Raw genomic sequence first — 13,728 nt, forward strand, 5'->3', positions numbered from 1 at the left:
GTCGCAGAAATGGAAGAAAATGAATAGATTTGAGATCTTCTTTAAAGGTAGAACCAATGTGTTTGCTGACAATGTTGAAAAATATGTGGATGAATAAGGTCAGTTAGGGATGGGGAATGGAAAAAGCAGCTCTGTGAGTGAGAAAGGGAAAGCAAAAAGCACCTGGGATCACGGAAGCCTTGAGGAAAAACCACCAAGAAGAAAGAGAAAACGATCAAACTGCCCATTTAACAGAGAGGCAGTGTACGATGAAGAAGGAAGGAACTGAAAACCTGGCAGCACAGAGCCTGCTGACCCCCTGGACAAGAATAGTGTCAGGGGACAGTGGAGCAGTCCAGGCTGGAGAAGACAGAGATGAAAAGAGAATGGAAGTCAAGATGTCTGTGGTTCTTTTGAGAAGTTTTGCTTTGAAGACAGAAGCAGAGAAATGGAGAGTAACTGTATTTATTTTATTCACAGATAAGTCTTGACTTGTGAAAGGTAAAGCATTATTTGGGAAATGAAATCACATGCTATACCTGCTAGATTTGTTTTTGGCACAGTAACTGGGTGTCCTTAATTAAGTCATTATTTATTAAGTCAGTTCCTCAAATTCTATCTTCAGGTTTGTATTTAAAATGGTGCTAAATTAAAATACTATATTCATTTTAATTAACAAAGTTTGTAAAATTGAAACAAATGTTACCAAAAAGACATTCACTGAAAAAGCTTTACTCTGGTTGAGTAAAAAAAATAATACTGCAAGTCCTCACCTCCCGCAAATAGGATTTTTAGGAGCATATACTACACAAATATTCCCACTGTAAAAATTTTCACAAACACAATTTCTGGGTATAAAATGATATAACAGTAAACAACAGGAACTATGGTTGTAGTTCTAATAGTATTCCAAAACAAAATAATAACTCCTATCTCCATACTGACTCATTTAAAGCACAGAAGACCACTTTGATGTCAGATAACCATATAAATCCATTTGTAATCTGTAAACAAAGGCCTTATGTGAAACATGAGACTGGGAAAAGGAAACAGGTCTACTGCTTGGGCAAGCTCTTTCAGGACCCAGCTGCCTGTCCTGCTCCTCTCCTTCTTGAGGTTCACTCTCTGGGCAGGCACTGCCCCGAGCAAAGCCAAGGTAAGCGCAAAATCTGAGCTGATCTTCTACCACCAAGTTCTTATGGAAACAGACTGCTCAGTGTCATCAGTACAGCAAAGACAACACATCTAGGAATTAAAGGGGCTAAGTGGCCTCCAATATTTACTTTCTGTTAATATAGCTCCATTCTCCATGGAATTAAGCTTCTCTGCCACCCAGTGTGCTAGAATGAGCGGTCTGCAGTCTTTCTCCCTGCGCTTCCCACACCTCCTCACCATACCAGGGAGAGAGGTCTGCTGCTCTTAGGCAGGCAGCCTGTGTGTTGTGAGGCACTTCCTCCTCAGACTCAGAGGTATTTGCTATTGTTTTAGTACAGAAGAGAGAAAAGAGAATTGAATTTAAAATGAGTAATCTTTAAAATTAATTTAGGATTTACAATTAATTCTAACAAAGACCTATCAAAAGTGGGAAAAAAGATATCCTAGCAACGTTAAACTATCATTAAAAGCAAAAAAAGAGATAAGGAAAGTTTATGATGAATTATCTTAGGGAAACAAAAATCAAGGTTTTGTAATCAGCATTTTATGTATTAAATATGTCAAATTAACAATTATAAATGTTAGTGTAATCCTACAAGATGTTTCAGGACAGGGAATTTTTTATTAGTAAAAATTATAAACCTGGTAGTCTTAATTTCTAATCAAAAGAAAAATGGCGCTATTTTCACTTGCTGTATCACAATAATTCCTTCTTTGTACCAATAAATATTAATATTTTTATGACAATTCTCAAGGAGTTAACATAGTATCAATTTAATAGAAATAATTTTGTAACTTTAATCTTGAGAAATCTTGATTATGGTTTAAAAAGACAGTCAAGAAGAATCTTCAGAGCAGAAATGCTATGAAAATTTCTCTACAGTATATATTTAATGTTAAGTTTAGAAAAAAGGCATTCCAGCTATTCACGAAATATTTCAACAGTGTTCAAACCGAACAGTGTTATTTAGAAAGTCAAACTCACCTGCCAAACCAGTAACTACTCTTTGGGCAACACAATGCGCTATAAGTTAAATTGTGGTTCAAAATAGCAATTTCTTCAGTTCTTAAAATTGTTAGTAACTGAATACTCAAAATTTTAAAAGCTTCACATAAACTATTTTAAAGATTTATATCATATTTGAGTGCTATTTATGATCTGTTAAAAGTGACAATATTCAGGCTGGGTGCAGTGGCTCATGTCTGTAATTTCAGCACTTTAGGAGGCTGAGACAGGAGGATCGTCCAAGGCCAGGAGTTTTAGACCACCTTGGGCAACATACACAGTAAGACCTCTCTCTATAAAAAGTAAAAATTAGCCAGGCATAGTGGCACACGCCTGTAATCCCAGTCACTTTAGGGAGGCTGAGGTGGGAGGACCACTTGAGCCCAGGAGCTGGAGGCAACAGTGAGCTACGATCGTGCCACTGTACTCTAGCCTGGAGTCTAGAGTGAGACTGTCTCTTAAAAAAACAAACAAACAAAAAATATATTATTGCATTTTACAAGGAATTTTAAAAAGGGTGACATACCTTTTCAAATCAAGTCACTGAAACCCAGAGGAAACAAATCTATTAAGAATTATATACGAAATGCTATTTATCTTCATCAATTGGAAATTATACATGTATTTTTTTCTTTGTAATGTGACTATAAAACTTTAATACTAATTATTTCTAAAATAAGAGCTTTATTGTGTACTTGCACTGAAGACAGAAAGGAATGGGCAGAGATAACTCTAGCTGCCAAGTTCTTCAAATGAAGCTTTACTAATCACCGAGTAAATGCCTTCCTATTCATTCAATGTACTATACAACCTAATTCAAACAACATCCACCCAAACTTGCAAAAGGTCAACAAAAATAAGAAGAAAAATAATTGGCTATGGCCTTCGTGAGAAGTGCCTTCTATTTTTAATAGATTCCTAGAATACCTTTTCCTTGTTCTCTAAAGCAGTAACTTGCAAACTATTTTCACAATGTCCCAAAGAAATACACATTAATACATAAAATGAAATTATAATTTTATGAGTCTGATGAACTATTTCCTATTTTTAAAAAAATGCTGCTTTTATCCCATTACATGGCCCCCAAACGGTCAAGACACCCAGCTGAGAAATACTGATCTTTAGATCTTTCACCAGAAAGATGATTCCTAGTATCTGTATTTTGTTTGGACAAATTATTTGCTATTATGTAATAATATGGACATTTCAGAAGACATTTTAATAAAGGAATCTAAGCTGTTACAGAATGGTGATTCCCCAGTTCCATATCATTACTAATTAAGAAGTATAAAGTTATCTTTTATTTATACATTAGGACATTACCGATTTTCCCACTGTAATTCTTTCTGTTTAAAAAGAAATCATGAAAATGTTGAATGACGTAGCAGGTCTTCACCAGAAAGCTTATTAAATATGCGGTTCCTTTCATATATATACATACACACACACACATATATGTATGTATGTATGTTTTGTTTTGAGACAGGGTCTCACTCTGTCACCTAGACTGGAGTACAGTGGTGTGATCGCAGCTCACTGCAGCCTCCGCCTCCCAGGCTCAAGTGATCTTTCCCCCTCAGCCTCCAATAGAGTAGCTGGGACTATAAGTGTGTGCCACCACGCCTGGCTAATTTTTGCATTTTTTTGTAGAGACAGGGTTTCACCATGCTGCCCAGGCTGGTTTCAAACCCCTGAGCTCAAGGGATCTGCCCAATTTGCCCTCCCAAAGTGCCGGGATTACAGGCATGAGTCACTGGGCCCGGCCCTAAAATATATTTATAGCAGAAATTTTCTTTTCTGAGTTAAATCTGGCCCCAGCAGTAAATCAAAGATTGCTTAATATGCTGCAGAGAGGCTGATCAGACCACTTAGTAGAGATGGGCTTAAAATCTGTGTTCTTAGCACAAGCTGTAATTGTCAGTGAACAGTCCTTATTTCTGTTCCTGCTGCGTCCATTGCTCTTTATTGTTTCTCTTCTTTCAGAACCAGAATGGATACAAGAGCAGGGAATAAAGTTCACTTTAAAAAGCTGCAACATTTTATTAATCAAATCACCCAATTTAAAAGTGCGTTTAGACTTTAAAAACAATTAAGTGCTTTAGCTTATTATGGCTAAAAAAAAAAATTACATCCATCTCTCTATAAAATTGTAAATATGAAAAATTTCAAATATTGTTACTTGTTGTCATATCTGTAGCAAGAAATGAACAGCATTAAAATTTTTGTATACACAGAGAAAATGAGTCTTCCAGGAATTTATGGTGGGGAAAAAAAAAAAACCTTTAGAAAAGCAGTATGTCAACAATGCTTCTAAGTACAGCTAAGAGCACTATACTTCAGAATGCAAAGAAAGGAAACTAAGGGAGACTTATTAAAAAAAAGGTTTATAATAGTGACAGAAAAAAGTTTAATATGCAAATAAGGCTTTAAGACATCTTTTTTAAGAACTGACAATCAGTACCTTTTTAAATTTTCCTTGTCGTTTTGCTGCAGACTGCCCCTGGGAGTTAGAACGACATTCTGTAAGAAAACATGCATAATCTACACAGGATGGAGACAGAACCTCTGTCTAACTGTCTTTCAGTTTATGTTCCACCTGTGTCACACCATTTAGAAGGCTCAGGTCTGTGATTAAGATGGCATGCTTTTAAAGAAAGCAACATTGCCACTTTCATTTCTTACATAAGAAAAAGTACTCAAATATGTTATTACTAAGAGTACATGTCAACTTCTTATTGAAAAATTTAGTAGATCAAAATCCATTACTTATGAAAGCGTTTCTTAAAATAGTAAATTTAGTTGATGGTCTAGTCTGATTAAAGGGCACCACAACAACCCCACAGCCTATGCATTCTTATAAAAAGCAACAAAGTTACTGTGAAAGTCAAAGTGAAGTAAAAGTTACCTTCCCAACTACCAAAAAACAAGAAATGCTAAACCACTGAGAAAAGATTACATAAACAATGTGATGGAAGTTATAACGAACTCAACAGCTTTAAGTTACTGCTTTCTCCCAGGAAAGTCTCCCTTGATAAATAGCTACCACAGTTAACATCACATATTTATAATTTAATTTCACAATTGTCTCCTAAAACAATGTAACTGGGAAGTAGTAACTATTTCTGAATTGCTAAAAGCCCACTTTTACTAATAATGCTTTTCTGTTATACTCTTCACAAGTAAGCGGACTTTTCAAAGTGTCACCTCTCATCTGAATGAAAATTCATAGCTGATGCCCAATAGCTGAAGCAGCTATGCTTCCTCTGAAATGAAATCTACAAAAAAAACTACCAGGGTTTCTTAAATCAGTGCATGTATTAATTGCAAATCATTAACTATTGATTTACTTCAAATTATACTAAAGTACGTATGTATAAACAGTACAAACTGAAATGAGACCCAAGAAATGTCAGGGTAGGCAACTTTTTCTAAGCACAAATTTCCCCAATTATGCTTCAATGACAGTAAATAAATGGCCTTTGGTTCAATAGTGGCAAAAAATATATATAATTCTTAAGATGTATGAGAACTACTCATTTTGATAACAGCATTTATGTAGTAGGCTTACTTAGCTCTGTAAGAAGTAATAGTAAAGATAAATGCAAAACTGTTAAGAATGACAACTTTTACTGGCATTGAGCTAAAATGATGATTATGACAAAAGGCGATAGATCTATATAAATGCCATTCTCATAATAAATTTGTAATGAAAACACAGAAGGAAAAAACAAAAACAGGTAGGTACTTGTAAAACTGTAACATTTATCTCTAAACTACAACAACCGGAAACATATTTCTAACAAAAAGCATCATTTTGAAATTAAAAGGCAATACCAAAAGAAATATCTCATATTTTCCTACTTAACCATGTGAAATTCCAACAAGAAAGGTCTGTAGAAGTGTGAAGAAACATGTTTTAGAGTAATAATTGTTCTGACTACTTTTTAAAAGCACCCCAAGATAATCTGATTTATTCCTATGTCCATAATCTTATATGGACAACCAATCTTATTGGTTAAATTTCTATAACATGTTCTAATCTTAAACATCACATTTATTTAAGCCAAGTTTGATTTGTATTTACATGTTTCACAGGAAGTTCAAGTGTATTAGCCATAGGAGGTAAAACAGGTTCAGGGCCTGAGTACTGTAGGCTTGTGAAAAAGAAGCCTAAATATTTCAAAAGTAGGATACATTTTAAAAGACAACTAAATATTAACTGACCTTCACCAGTAACCTGAGAAAAAAGGATTAAAATTTTTTTCCCAAGAGTATCTTCTCTTTTATCCATTCTGAAATGTGGAATTAATTGTTATCTTTAAAGAAATGGAAATTTTTTAATAGGTAATTTCAGTGTTTAAAAAACTAGTACTTACAGCTTTCTTTCCTAGTTCAGTCTTTGACAATGTTAAGGATCCTGCAAGATAGCATCCAGGTCCTGCCCCTTTAGGTATTCTAAACAAGAGAATTCAAAGAGAAAAAAAGCAACAAAAGAGAGTTTCACAAAGACAAGTAAGGGGAAAAACATGAAAACAATTCCACAGTGAATTTATTCCCATAGCTAAGACTTCAAAAATCAAAGGAAGAAATAACTTCAGCCAAAAAAATAAATCACTACATACTCTAAATTTAGCCTAGATGTCATAAACTGACATTAAAAGGACTACAGTGTGTAAGATGTGCAGTAAGTATAAGCAATGTTATCACTTACTTATCGTCAGGTAAGGAAGTAACGAAGAATGGCTGGTTATATTTGGGTGGTAATGTCAAATTGTTTGATTTCTTCTTCCCTAGAAGTGCAAAACTATGATTTTCATGAATATCTAAGCTCAAGGTATTAGACAATCTATGAGAAACAATAAATGGAAGGTCTTTAAGGCGTTCCAAATCACTGATTTGCTCATGGCGAATCTGCAGTCGAATTGTATAATCTCCTTTCTCCAGTTTCAAAGAATACTAAAAAAGAAAAACAACATTTGGGAAAAGTTAAGTTAACCAAGTCAACGGAAATCACTGAAAGAGGATAAAGTGAAAGTTACCATTCACAGACTTGCTCATAACATGTGAGGTACAGTGCAAGGCACTATCCAGACTTTCATATACACATGAAGTCCCTAGTACGCTGGTGAGCAGACAGGATCAGGGACATCAAGTGACCTGCCTAACATCACACAGTGTGAAGTATAAGAGAGCTGGAGTCAGGTCTGACTTCAAAGCCCTCATTCTTTCCAGAACGACAGAATACTCCCACATTTTTAGAAAACTCAGTGTCTGCTTGAGAATGACAAAAGCAATGATTTTCTAGTTCATGGGTCCCTCAGAGACATATAAGAAACACTACCAAAAAAATTAGCAAAATTGATGCACCATAGAATATCTAGGACAAATATACACACGCACACACACACACGTGTAACTTATGACTGCTGGTAATCCTTATTTACTTTTAGAGAGGGGGACTCACTATGTTGCCCAGGCTGAAGTACAGTGGCTGTTAACTGGTGCAATCACATGCACCATAGCCTAGAGCTCCAGGGCTCAAGTGATCCTCCTACCTCAGCTTCCTGAGTAGATGGGATCACAGGCATGTGCCACCATGCCCAGCTCATCTTCAAATTACAACCAAAATGTCACTCCTTTATTACAGACAGGAAAAAAAACAGGAAACCAACAGAGATCAAGGGATACAAATCTATTACGCAGTTAACAGGTTCAAGAGGAAGAGATGCTGTATCCTGTGTCAGCCACTTTTTCTGAGATTTAAAAAGTAACCAAAGTAATAGCACTGCAGTAGGCCAGTCTGTAATGAGATGTGACTGCTACTTGCTTTGAGGAAAATGGATACCATTCCTTTAACAACTAATTGAAAAAAATCTCCATAAATTATTTTCATTTGTCAGCATAAAATTATACATATTACAGGAAATATCTCATTTCTTTGCAGTAATATCCAAGGGATAATATGTCTATAAATTATGTGATTTTTCCCTTCAATAAAACAGCACAAAGCATAGTGCCTGGTATGTAGTAAGTGCTCATTACAGAGTTGTCCAATGAGGTAGTAAATTTAAAAGTACAAATGAACTGAAGACACGCGGCCACTGCTGCAGTGCTCTCTTTAGCCCCTTCAGACTTAGGATCATTTCAAGAGGCTCACACATCTTTGATGTATGCTTTGATCATTCTACCTTCAGATAGGTAGAATCAGTGTATAGGAAGGAGAAACACTACACACCAAAAGTTATGCTGGCCAGTGTGGGCAAGGTTCACCCTTGTCCCCCTCTAATTCAGCACAACTACATGGTGAAAGAGTTGACACAATCTGTTCTTCACCGACTACAACAAACAGCAGGCCCTCATGGTTTGCGAAAGCACTAAACGCAAAGCTATAATTTTTGCTTTTTTTAAAGAATGAACATTACCATAACAAGAAACCAGGATTTTGTTAGTTCAGGAAACAGCTCCTGTTAATTCTAAAAATCACCATCAATTTTATACCTGATGTGGATAGGCATCACCTGAACCCATCTGTCTTTTGTTCTGGTCAAAAATAATCCACAGTTGGCTGTCAAATTCAGATTCATATAATAGTTCACAAAGTAGTGGGCAGCTTGGAGTTACTTCCCCACTCTTGGGCTATTAAAAAAAAAAAGATTACTTGGCATGATCTGCATATAATTTCTGATACAAATTTTTAATATTGACATGAGACTTTTTCATTTAAAAAACATAAAAAATACTTGTAAAAAATTTTGAAAATATAGAACACACAGTATTTTGGCACTTACAAAAGTCACTGCTTTCTTACAAACTTTTAAAAATACACACCTGGCTATGTGTATTCATTAATAAAGCAATATATACATACTTCAGGACCTCTAATTACTTTATAAAACTGAAATCTGAAAATTCACTGAAACCAATCCATTTCCCTAACATTATAACCAAATTGATGTGTTTTTCAGTAACAGTTTCATTGAAATCTCACTGATCTTACAACAATTCTTTGGTCCAGCATTTACACTGGCCTCCATTACTTTTACCACCCATTCCACATGGGAGCTACTCTGATCTTTCCCTGTTCCAGTGCCTTCTTCACAGAAAGCAAGCAGGCCCAGCACCATTACCAGAAGGCAGATGGTATTTCTGAGTCATCTAATCATCCCTGGGTCAGATGGCACCAATGGACAGTGATCAGTGATTTTACGAACTAAGGCTCAAAGCCAGGTCACCACTCAATTACATTTTGTGACTTTACAACTGAATGGCATTTAATTACAAATTATAATTTCCTAAAGAGTAATTCCAAATTAACCAACGTTAATCACTTGATTCTGTTTTTTATATATACCATATACACTGTCTTTCCATTTTTGATTTTATGAATCATAAATAAAACACAAAAGTTCATCCTAAGGGTATACTTTACTAGGCAAACACTTACCTGATGAAAGTTATATGTCAGGACCATCTCATAAAGCTGACGGTTATTTGGCAAAACATCTCTTGATCCTAAAGGTTTTGTTTTTGCACTCACTGGGCTGTAATGAGGAAACTACATAACTGGTTTGATTCAAGAGTTCATTGAATGAGACAAATAAAACCATAAGCAACAAAATCTGTAACATACTGCAAAAAGTGGCAGATGAACCTTCCTGACAGCTATCCTTTTCAGTATACTCTACAATATTTCAATCACCAACTTACATAACTATTTGATTGAATCATATCAATACATACAGTTTAAATTTTGCAATAATATCACAAAGGCAATCTTTTCATGGCAAAAACATTTTCAAATGTCAACAAATAGCTCTTAACACAACCAAATCCTAACACTAGGGTGACAACTAAAAGTGTTACAAGACAGGTTCTGATTTGTACCCCTTGTGCAAACTGTTGACAGTACCGTGTTGTGTGCAGCACAGACCTCCCCAGACCCCTGCTGCTCACCAGATGGCAGGGGCCACACTCAGCCCTCCTCCTGGCCGAGGGAATGGTATTTCATATTTTCAGTAGTCCTCTGAAGGAAGTTGCTAATGTACAGATTTTATAAAGGAGAAAACTGACACTGAAGAGTAAGTTTTAAATATAGTTTAAAATGTCAGTGAAACATAATCTACTCCTCTAAATTTAGCTCCAATTTTTTAGATTTAGGAAGAAAACATCACGATAAGTTGGAAATATCTTCAAAAGCTGGATGTTTTAATTTTTATTGATAATTCTAGGAAGCAGTATATTTTAGACATTACCGTGTCACTGACTATTGTCCCTAATTGGTTATTTTAATGTACTTAAGACTAGGCTTCATGCCGATGAGTTAAGGTCAGATTAAACAAAAGAAACCAGGTATCTTTATAACACAGTGAGTATGTGAACACAGGTCAAGGTGCCCTGCTTTTGTAAGGGGAGCTGCTGAGGCACAAACAGCAGGCTACAGTAGTTAAGTTTCTACCATTCAATAAACAGTTTCTAACAGTATTGCAGTTTCTAAAAATGATTGCATTAGGATTCACAAAATAATATCAGAGAGAATGTTAACTTGCTTTTACAGCAAGAAATAAAAAGGTTAATGTCCACCGATCCTAACTAGTCATGACTGGGATCGGCCATCCACCATCCTTGACTTTGCTGCTCAGGTGGGACAGTGAAGCTAGAAGCTGATACTGGGGCTGCCTTGCAGAGATCTGCAAGGATAAAATTCTCACCTCTAGCATGCAGGTGGATTACAAAAAAAAAGGCCCTTTTTGAAGAGTGTAAGAGATCCCCCCCAATCTATATTCAATAATTGTAGTTCCTAAAACATTGAATGATACCGTAGTGTTTGGACCCAGTTCTTCAAAGTTATGCAGGGAGCCAGATCTTCGTATTTCAAGGAGGACTGAACATCAAAACGGTTGATTCCTTCCGATGCATGCTACAAAGGATATTTGTCAAATTACTTTCTCAAACTTTACTAAAAATAAGCAATATTTTGTACCTAAAATAAATGTGTCCAACATAAAGTTTATAAGTACCCACAGACAAACCTACTGCTATCTTCAGAACCACAGGTAATTTCCCCTCATTAAAGTTTAAATCTAACCAATGAAATTACTCTCCAATAACACAAGTAACTGACATTAAAAATCATGAAAATGTTGTGGAACTTACAATGTTTAACTGAGGAGCAGTACACACTATCCCGTGGAAAGAAATGGTATAATCAATGTTGACATCACTGAGACTTGCCCACCAACGAGCAATGCAAAATTCAATTGCTTTTCCACCCTGCAAATAAAAGTAAATAAAATATATCTTTCTTATTTTTCTCAAATTACAGAATATAAATACTAGCTGTTTCAGAGCAATTCTATGTTTTCAAACTTTTCCTATTTGTAGCAAGAAAACTCAAAAATTTTAACAGCTATGCTAAGAGTTAGACAAATCATTTGCAGAGATATGATGCAAGTATTTAAATATACATAGTTATTTACTCATAACCCTATGCTGCTTGTCATAAAAGATCCTAGGCAGCTTCTGAAAGCACATATAATAAAGCAAATGTGATTTTATTATTTCGAAGTGAAATAAAAAATTAGGACCAAAAGAAAAATACTCAAGTATAACGACACAAGAAAGATACTTCAACTTTCTAAGGCATACTCAATAGGCACAATTGAGTTTGGGCTCACAGTTGCCTGGCAACCAAAACAAAATGACATTACGGTCATTTACATCTTTCTCCCTATTAAAAAATAAAGATAAGAAAAGGAAAAAAAAAAAAAAATCTGCTCTTAGCACTGAGTTTTAAGGTAAGTTTTCTAGTAATCAGTGATTTAAACGTTTAAAAAGATGAAGCAACACTCATCCATGGAAGAACACAAATGAAAGTAACCAGAAACCAAGAGATACTGGGAAAATCCCAGAACCAACTGAAAACACAAAGGAGCGAGTTGAAGGAAGAACATCAGTACTTTCACCTTCTATGGAAGAAAGACTAGTCATCATTTCCAACACCACAGATAAGAATGCAGTGCTGCCATCATTTGAGATAACTTAGACATGAAGCAATAGCAGTTTTCCTATAATGCAAATTAGCCTCACAGCTTAACAACACAGCATTAGTAAAATAACTTAAGTGACATGCAAACAAGTCTTAAAGAAATTAATCTATTGTACAACAAAGAATAATCTAAATCAGGGTCCTAACTATGAGGCACCAGAATCTACCAGACTAGTATATTTCTTTGACTAAACTATTCAAGAATTACAGCGATAATTACCTCCAACTTGATTTCAAGTACCCTAATTAGATTTTCTATCTTTCTACTTCATTTTTTTGGCATTAAAAAAATATATAATCCCAACGTGCTAAATACAAACTATAAAATCAAATGCAAATACTTAGTCTTAGCCCATACCAAAAGGGCAAATAAATTGTTTCAGGATTATAAACTGTAATTAAACTTACTAGGACAGGAAAAGCTTCAGTCAGTGTTCCTTTCTCTGGAAGAGAACAAAACTTATAGAATTCGTGGCTTCGATATGCTCTTTGCTTCACAAGCTGGACCGCATGTAGAACAAACTTTGCTGACACCTCAGAAGAACACGAACACACTGTCACTTCTAAAATAAGAAGGAAAGAAGCAAAGCTTTAAACTTATAAGACCTAAAATTGACATAAAGTGGCTTTAATAATGCCCACTTAGGGAATAATTCCCACGTAGGGACATAATAGGGATCAAAAATAAAATGATATACTCAATTCTGCATATTTCCATAAAAACAAAGAATCAACAAAATATTAATAAAGTTAGAAGACTAGAAGATTTTCTATGGCAAAGAAAGAAACTCATATTAAAATGAACCACCACCATGATACTGCAAACACCTGGAAACAGCAAGCTGTCCAAAGATGCATACACAATTATATTAATCGGGTACCTTTTAAAATCCCTCCTTGTTTTAGCTGAAAACCAATCAATTCCAGATAAAGTAAGGAAGGTTATATTTTTGGAAACCTCTATTTGTTATCATGCCTCAATTCCTCATTGATAACTTTTCCTAATCTCTCTTCTTGGTCTACTTGTGTACTTACTGTGTGCTTCTACAAAGCCTGGCAGGACTACACATGCTTAACTTCACTCTGAGCCAGCGCTGGAGGTAAGCCAAGATCACCACAATGCCAGATTGGCGGCTTTTCTAAAGAACACCCAAGCTAATTCAAGGGAACTGAAGCGAGGCGCAAGCCCATGGCTCACAAAACCAAGTGCGCACAGAGCTCTCAGAACTTAGTCAGTTGCTAAGAATACAAAATCTAGTGTTATGACAATATTTCTAATTATTTGAAATAAAACTAAGATTGTTAAATGCTCTTAACTACTTGCATTCTAGATCATTTGATAATTTTTATTTAAAAAAACAAATTCTTTTCAATACCAACCTAAACCAATCATAAATCAGTGCCATTTATCACTAAAATACCCAGTTCAGTATCAATCAACCATAGATTTGTATTTTTTAATTTACCAGTGCACATTTTACCAGAGCCTGGAGCTCTGCAACTCCAAGGGGCCCTATGAAAATGGTACCCCAGAAATGTTGAA

General features: G+C 35.3%; 1 protein-coding gene across 8 annotated transcripts in view; it reads right to left on the reverse strand.

Annotated features, from left to right (window-relative positions):
* The window catches only part of TPP2 (tripeptidyl peptidase 2), a 121,744-nt gene that overhangs the window by 23,201 nt on the left and 84,815 nt on the right, over positions 1-13,728 (reverse strand). For 6 of the 8 annotated variants that reach the window (XM_055245169.2, XM_055245168.2, XM_055245163.2 and 3 more), the window contains 8 exons: positions 12,594-12,748; positions 11,294-11,410; positions 10,957-11,057; positions 9,585-9,681; positions 8,639-8,776; positions 6,852-7,096; positions 6,517-6,595; positions 4,602-4,640 (listed from right to left, as the gene is read on the reverse strand). In XM_055245169.2, coding sequence (XP_055101144.1) covers positions 4,602-4,640; positions 6,517-6,595; positions 6,852-7,096; positions 8,639-8,776; positions 9,585-9,681; positions 10,957-11,057; positions 11,294-11,410; positions 12,594-12,748 — 971 coding nt within the window. The remainder of the gene's footprint in view (positions 1-4,601; positions 4,641-6,516; positions 6,596-6,851; positions 7,097-8,638; positions 8,777-9,584; positions 9,682-10,956; positions 11,058-11,293; positions 11,411-12,593; positions 12,749-13,728) is intronic. The other 2 variants (XM_055245165.2, XM_055245162.2) reach the window with 1 other exon arrangement.

Source organism: Symphalangus syndactylus, chromosome 15 (genome assembly GCF_028878055.3).
Source record: "Symphalangus syndactylus isolate Jambi chromosome 15, NHGRI_mSymSyn1-v2.1_pri, whole genome shotgun sequence".
Taxonomy (NCBI): Eukaryota; Metazoa; Chordata; class Mammalia; order Primates; family Hylobatidae; genus Symphalangus; species Symphalangus syndactylus.